Below are 7,576 nucleotides of genomic sequence, written 5' to 3'. Positions count from 1 at the left end.
GTGTGTGTGTGTGTGTGTGTGTGTGTGTGTGTGTGTGTGTGTGTGTGTGTGTGTGTGTGTGTGAGAGTGAGAGAGAGTGAGTGTGTGTGTGTGTGTGTGTGTGTGTGTGTGTGTGTGTGTGTGTGTGTGTATGCCTTTGTTTGAGAAAGAGAGAGAGTGTGTGTGTGTGTGTGTGTGTGTGTGTGTGTGTGTGTGTGTGTGTGTGTGTGTGTGTGTGTGTGTGTGTGTGTGTGTGTGTGTGTGTGTGTGTGTGTGTGTGTGTGTGTGTGGTTGTGTGTGACCACAAATCAGACGTACTTTACATATCTATCTGCCCTAATTTCAGTGGTTCATTCTTTCAATCCTGCTTTTGTATATGTTTTTTTTTTTCATCTCACACTTGTGATAGACTATTATGATTACTTTTTCACCATTTATTGCTCTTTCCTTCCCACATGCACAAAGACATCCGCTCGAGTCATAAACATGCATTTCGGGTCAAATATTTACGTGATGTATTCAAAAGCTCAGCGTGTGCTTATGTTATTTAAATGATAATCCCAAGGAGATTACAATAAAGATGATAGCAGGTAAATATGTGTTGTCCTGTGGTTCCAGCCTTGAGGTGTGGAATATTGATAGGTCAGCCGCACGCTGATGCTTTTGATTGCTCCTGCAGCACATGCCATGTTTATATTCATGTCTTCACATTCACAGCTGCAGCGCTGTGTGACAATCTTGGCCTTGAGAAATGCTTCTGCTCATTTGATATTCATCCCAGGGAGATTAGAAATATGTTTGCAATTGTCATATCCCCAGTGTTAGATATCTTTCATCTCAACCCAGTGCAAAGCTGTGGCCGGATTCAATTTGCCTTCAATTCATTTCCAATCAGAGAGTACATTTTCTGAAAGTACTAACATTGCTAATCTTTTTTGCACGAGTGTATACCACCAACATATCCCTAACCCTGATGCACTGAATTGATTTGATCTAAGTTGTGAAATTGACACTCCTGTGGTGTGTTGATGTCAGATCTCCGAATGCTACAGTGAAGGGATGTTTCGGGCGTTCTCCCAGCACGTCCTGCATCGACTGAACATCCCTCAAGCCGGGCCAAAGGTAGGATGAACGTCATTTAGGAAAACCAAAGCAACACATGTTAACTATATTCTGATCTACTTCGTGTACATAGGAAGGACAGTTTAACCTTTATATCAAGTTAATTCACGAACTAAATATGTTTGTGAATCTTACATTTTAGCTATTGAGTGATCTTTAGGCTGTTGAGTCTCTCAGTCGGCCTTGGTGAAACCATTTCCTCTTTTGGAACGCAGTTTTTCTGTTATTCCTGTGTTTTTCTTGGTAATCCAAGTTATGGTCGACAGACAGTTACTGAAACAAGCCAGAAACTATTATTAGTACAGTTTTTACATAAAGTGAGTGTTCCCTGACCGGGAATCGAACCCGGGCCGCGGCGGTGAGAGCGCCGAATCCTAACCACTAGACCACCAGGGAGCTTACAGCACCTCTGGGATCCTAAGAACCAGACCAACATGTTGAGACCTGTGTTCATTAGTTTAAAATGGTTTATTAGCTTATAATCTTTACGATGTTAAGTAACTAAACTGTCAGATACATGTAGTGGAGTAAGAAATACAATATAGACTTCTAAAATGCAGTGGAATAGAAGTATACAATAGCATAAAAAAAGCATCAAGTTCTTCAAAATGCCACTTAAATACAGTACATGTAGTAAATGTACTTTTTTAAACTCCACCACTGATTGCAACACGTTAGATGAGTCTTTTGTTTGAACTTATATGTTTTAAAAGTTATCCACATAAGCCATGCTTATTTTTCTGTGTTATAAGTGAAATAAAATACACATCAGACAATAAGCTGCTTCCTCTGACACATTGCTAAGAACAGTTCCAGACGCTGAGAAAGATAACACAGCATTATTAATGCAAATATACTAAAACGTATTCACTTGATCGGCACCGCCTGCTTGTAGAGCGGTTTAGAGGATTTGGTTTCCTTTATGCATGTACCAAAATAGCCTGAGGGAGAGGAGCAACTGGCAAGGCTGTGAGTTTTGTGCTGTGATGGATAACTTTCCTCAAGTCCCTTTGAAAAGTTCAAATCACTTCTCTCATTGTCTGAGCCAACATTATACATTCCCTCTGGATGATTAGCTCAGACCTGAAATATGAAAGATATTCTCCAGGATTCACTCTCCTATCGATTAATTAGACCTAGTAAGTTACACTTAAAGTGACAAATCACTCCCTGGTGGTCTAGTGGTTAGGATTCGGCGCTCTCACCGCCGCGGCCCGGGTTCGATTCCCGGTCAGGGAACACTTTAGTTACTCTCCATTCAGCAAGTAAACAAAATACTTAACGAAGGCATGGCCATGTACAAAACCTCAGACTGCATACAAACAAAAACATACAATGTTCCATTGGTATTAAGAGTTGAAGGACAAACAAACCTGACATGTATGCCCTACTTCCATGCAGTTTGGAGGATTTTCCATCTTAACAACCTGAAGGTTACATTGTAGTTTTATTTTTTACTTAGACAGAAATATTCACTACACTCAGCGTAGTTGCGGCATAGACATTTGCCATTCAAAACGAGAGATGGGCAAGTCCTGATTCATCCGGATCATTAACCCGGATCCTAGAAATGAGCTGGTCGTGACGAGTCTCCCCTCTCCATTAACCCGAGTCCTTTGAGTCCTACACCTGGTGTGACGTACAAATTAAAACTATCAATTGCGTCACTCGCTACTCTCTTTATAACATGTAAAATAACATTACAACGTACCCCAGTCCATCTGCCTACCCTTTAGCAAGTAGGATAGCTTCCAGAAGTTATCGTTTGGCTCAGGGGAGGGGACGCGGATCAGTGAAACTTCCTGCAGACTCGTGGGGACTCAGAGCCGCGGTATTATGCACGAGTGAACAGCAGACTCAGAGATTCGCAAATCCTGACTCACTGTGCAAAACATAGCAGACTCGTGCGGACTCAGAGCCGTAACCGTATAGCAGCAGATCCAGAGATCCAGCAGACTCGTCCTCATGCACGAGTCAACAGCAGACTCAGATTCGCCAAATTGCAAAATAGCCCCTTTTTTTTGTGATCAACATTTTTTATTAAAGCAAAAGGCACTGTGTCGCGGAGGTTAATATAACATCAGTTTAATATGCTCGTGAAATGCAACAACTTTTCGGTATCACCGGTAGGCTTTCTACGGTCTTGGTGATGCTGACTCATATGACTCAAATGACTCGTATGATCCGGATCTCTTCAATGACTGACTCATAAGACTCCGAGTCCATAAAAGGATCCAGATTTGCCATCTCTATTCAAAACCACTAGACCACTAGCTTTAACAGACAAATCATTACAACATGGTAAGGCTTCAATCTCTATGCCACAACTGAGTTTCAGAGTATTTTTGAAGAAGAAAGTACTGTATTTTTTGAAGTCTCCATTTGGATGTGTAGTTTTTAGTTTGGAAACTACTTCTTCTACTGATCTCCTTGCTATTCAAGCAAAGAACAGGCTGTTGCAGCACATTTGATTTAAGAGCAACCCCTTAAACCAGACTTCACTCCAGGTGAATTCCCCACTGTGTCGCCTTCTACTCTCTGAACGAGTACTGTACATGCACACACACTCACCTACAACCCCACCCACCTTCTTACTCATCGCACATTAATATCTCCTCAGCGCTCCTCACAGGTGTTTTACGACCCCAGTCTGGAAGGAATTGACTGTATCTTTATGAGCAGCAAGGCCCCATAACTTCCTGAGGAGCGGCTCATCAGGTATTCATGGCGATCACTGGAAATATGCTAAGAGGCCTTTTCAGCCAGACATGGGGCTGCTGCCGATAGCGCGCCCGCGCCTGAATGAGAGGTCTCCTCGGCCCTGACCCTCTCCTCAGCTCTCCCTTTCATCCCTAGATTAATGGCAGCACCAAGGACTCACACCGCTGCTCCCCTCCATTGTGTGCTAGTCATCCGCCTCCTCCACCCATCTCTTCCCATATCCACCTCGTCATTATTTGCTCTGGCCTTGCTCAGAGTGCCTTCTTTTTTAGTATTTCTGAAAATATGTTTTAAGTAGAAAAGAGGAAACAAGGTTTGTTTGTATTGCATATACAATATCTACTGTTTAAAGCAAGGTGCTGTACTTTGGTTTATTGTGTACAACAGCTTGAACAGGTTGTATGTGGCTATTTGTCATTTATATAAGGATAAGGAAGTTATGATTTGTTTATTCAAATAAATAACGTGTTCTCTAAATTCTCTGTCAGAACACCAGGTGGCAGTAGAAGCATTTAGAAAACTAACATACTGTGAAAACTAGAAAGATCTCACACAAAAAAACGAATGAATTCTCCTTAAAACAAATAATGTGATTTTTTGTGTGCCATCTCCTGAGCCGTATTAAAGTGAGATTCTACGTAAAGGCTTTCTTACTTATTATGAATGGGCATCATGTTTTCCCAGCCGCCTATCCTTTCTGTCCTTGACTGATTGATTATTGGGCGCATTGCTGTTTTCAGGAGGGCCGTGTTCGTGTCACCCTGCTGGCACGCAGCACAGAATACAGAAGGATATTAAACCAAGTGGAGGTGAGTGCCCCCCCCCCCCCCGCATCCCTTTTCCTGCCTCTTAACTTTTCTCACACTTTTCCCCCCGTCGTATTCTGCCACTTCTTCTTTATTCTCCCCTTCCCCTGTCTTTCACTCTCCCTCTGTTTGTCTCTTTCTATTTCTCCACTCTGTACATCTCTCTCCCGCCCACAGCCCCTCCTCTCCGCCATTGATTTACTGCCCACATCTGTTAAGTGCCTATTTAAAATCTTATTTGCTATAAATAGTACAAGTAAAAAAGGCTTGTGATTTATACCCTTGCTGCCCGTGTTTGTTTGCACTTTCATTGATCAGAAACACACGTCGCTCTGTTGTCGTTACAGCTGGTAAACGCCCTCAAGACTGTGCCTTTACTGGAGGTCAACGTGGTGGACTACAAATTCAAGTGAGTTATAGAGTGCTGGCCACATTACCACCGGAGCTATTCAGTGCTGGTCAGGGATGTGAAAGGGCTGTAGAGGAATACACAAAGTGTTTTAAATTGTGTAATAGTGATGATTGACGTGTGGTTTCCTGTCTGTCTCTCAGGGACGTTCCCTTTCTGGTGCAGCTGAGGATCACACACAACTCTGACATCTTTATAGGGATGCACGGGGCGGGTCTCACACACCTCCTCTTCCTCCCTGACTGGGCTGTCATCTTTGAGCTGTGAGTGACAGGTGTTGTCTGCCAGTGTGTGTGTGTGTGTGTGTGTGTGTGTGTGTGTGTGTGTGTGTGTGTGTGTGTGTGTGTGTGTGTGTGTGTGTGTGTGTGTGTGTGTGTGTGTGTGTGTGTGTGTGTGTGAAAGACTGAGGGGAGAGAGCGATGGAAGTGTGAGGCGCCCAAAATACCCCTCAGACACTTGTGTGTACAACTGAGAAATACTGTGTAATTAACCAGGCATTCATCACACCAGCTACCTTGGGTAAATGTGTGTGTGTGTTGAGTGACACAGTGATAGAACATCACTGTGCATATGGCGCGAGAGAGAGAGAGCGAGAGTGAGGCAGGCAGAGGAGAGCGAGAGATAAAGTGTGTGCATCTGTCCCTCCCAGATATAATTGTCAGGATGAGAGCTGCTATCGAGATTTGGCTCGGCTGCGGGGCATTCGATACGTGACTTGGCAGAAGATGGACAAAGTGCTCCCCCAGGACAAGGTAGGGGAAACTCCCGCACCAGCCGCTATCTCCCCGGCTCACCTCTTCTCCATTCATCTCACCTTTTTCACTTATAGACACACACTTACACTCTCTACACACATCTAATGTTGTACTATTATAAGCACAGCAGGGCAGACTTCATTTCTCATTCATGTCGTAAAGTTGTCTAAATGCAAGGACACCATGACAATAAAAGCATGTGTCAATGGGGGTGTGAATCTTTCTGTACGTCGCCATTCAATTTCAAATCCGTCCACGGTTCAGTGACTAGGGGAGCTCATTTCCGGATCTACTTCAGCCTACACTAATTATGGCATACAAGCAGAGTCAATTTAGATTTTGAAGATGTTTGAGTTTTTTACATTTGAAAAAGTTATTTAAACAGATTCCACAAAGTGAAACATTTTCTCATGCAGAACTTGCACAGAAAAAACACTTTTTACAAGAAAAGTGTTTTTCAATTCTCAGTGGTGAAAATGCTGCAGGTTATGAAACAAAAGAGTTTACTTACTACTTTAGCTTGAGATAACAGTGACATTGCTGTGGGATTACTGCTCATCCGTAGCAATATATCTAGGTTCTTTTGTAAAATTATAATTTTTTGATTTCTACATCTCAATGTTTTTGTTTAGCTTTCATATTGTCTATCTAATGCTTAAACTTCTCTCTTTCACTTCCCTCAGGGTCACCATCCGACCATCGGGGACCATCCGAAGTTCACCAACTACTCCTTCGACGTGGGGGAGTTCATGCACCTCGTGCTGGAAGCGGCTGATTACGTCACTCACCATCCCAAATGGAGGCGTCGCTCCCTTCACGATGAACTCTAGAGTCTCTGTGAGTTTGGGACACAGACACCTGAAGAACCTTTAAAGATCCCATGTCATGGCCATTTCCACTGATCATAATTCCATTGTTGAGGTCTACTAGAATAGATTTATATTGTGCAATTTTCCAAACTCGCTTTGGTTTCTCAAACAGCATCTCTGTATACTACGTGTATTCACTGAATTTCACTCTCTGCCTTTAACAGCTCGTTGTAGCTCCAATAGCTCCAGCCTTCACCCTCCCTGTGAGCACAGTGTGCTCTGATTGGTCGGGACGTTGTGAATCGCGCTGAGCTCCGTGGAGGTGTGCTTTCCTTGTTTAGCGACACACAGCGAAACACAGCCAAACTCACCCTGAGCACACACAAAGTCACAGCCGAAGTAAAAACAATAAGTGTGGCTTGATATTGAGTAAGAAAAAGGTTGATAAACGCTGTGAGAATGGGTCTGCAGAGAGAATTTTGCCGCGATCCCAACTGTCTGTTATCAGCCTGCAGCCAGGAAGGAGAGATCAGCAGAGCTGCCTGCACTGAGTGTGTGTGTGAGGAAGTCCGTGGATTGGTCAATTTGGACCAATCAGCGGGGGCTTAACGTAACGGCTCCGCGGACGTAACGTAACGGCTCCACGGATTGGTCCATTTGGTTCCGGGTAACGCATGACATCATGAGTTACCTGGAAGAATCAATGGACAGTGACGTATCTCCAACGAGGCGTTTTAGGGAGGTATTTTCTGTGTTAGAGTTTTAATCGCTACAGGGTGTACTTTGAGGGTTTTGACTCTGCAGACCGTTTACATGCATAAAAACCTTCATAACACACAAGGGGACGGGTAATAACCGGAAAAGCGTGACATGGGACCTTTAAAAGAAATCACACGTCAGCAATCCTTCTGAAATCTCACATGCATGCACTTGTGAAGATTGATAGCACACTGAATATGTCAGATCAGTAACACC

The 7,576-nt window shown here is 43.5% G+C and overlaps 1 protein-coding gene and 2 non-coding genes across 3 annotated transcripts; 2 read left to right on the top strand and 1 right to left on the bottom strand.

Moving 5' to 3' along the window:
- Positions 1-1,014: 1,014 nt before the first annotated feature.
- Positions 1,015-6,737, top strand: LOC104946904 (EGF domain-specific O-linked N-acetylglucosamine transferase-like; the record flags this gene model as incomplete). Its single annotated transcript, XM_010772809.1, has 6 exons — positions 1,015-1,101; positions 4,563-4,631; positions 4,976-5,037; positions 5,181-5,300; positions 5,687-5,789; positions 6,476-6,737. Coding segments are annotated over 6 exons (588 nt in total), but the record flags the coding sequence as incomplete, so codon positions are not given.
- Positions 1,426-1,497, bottom strand: trnae-cuc (transfer RNA glutamic acid (anticodon CUC)). Its single transcript has one exon. It is a non-coding gene; the product is annotated as a tRNA-Glu (tRNA).
- Positions 2,269-2,340, top strand: trnae-cuc (transfer RNA glutamic acid (anticodon CUC)). The gene has a single exon. It is a non-coding gene; the product is annotated as a tRNA-Glu (tRNA).
- Positions 6,738-7,576: the final 839 nt, after the last annotated feature.

The sequence above is a fragment of the Notothenia coriiceps genome, unplaced genomic scaffold (genome assembly GCF_000735185.1).
Source record: "Notothenia coriiceps isolate Sejong01 unplaced genomic scaffold, NC01 NC01_scaffold00011629, whole genome shotgun sequence".
In the NCBI taxonomy this organism is placed as follows: Eukaryota; Metazoa; Chordata; class Actinopteri; order Perciformes; family Nototheniidae; genus Notothenia; species Notothenia coriiceps.
Note: the sequence above shows the minus strand (reverse complement) of the source record. Positions and strands in the feature narration are given on the sequence as shown.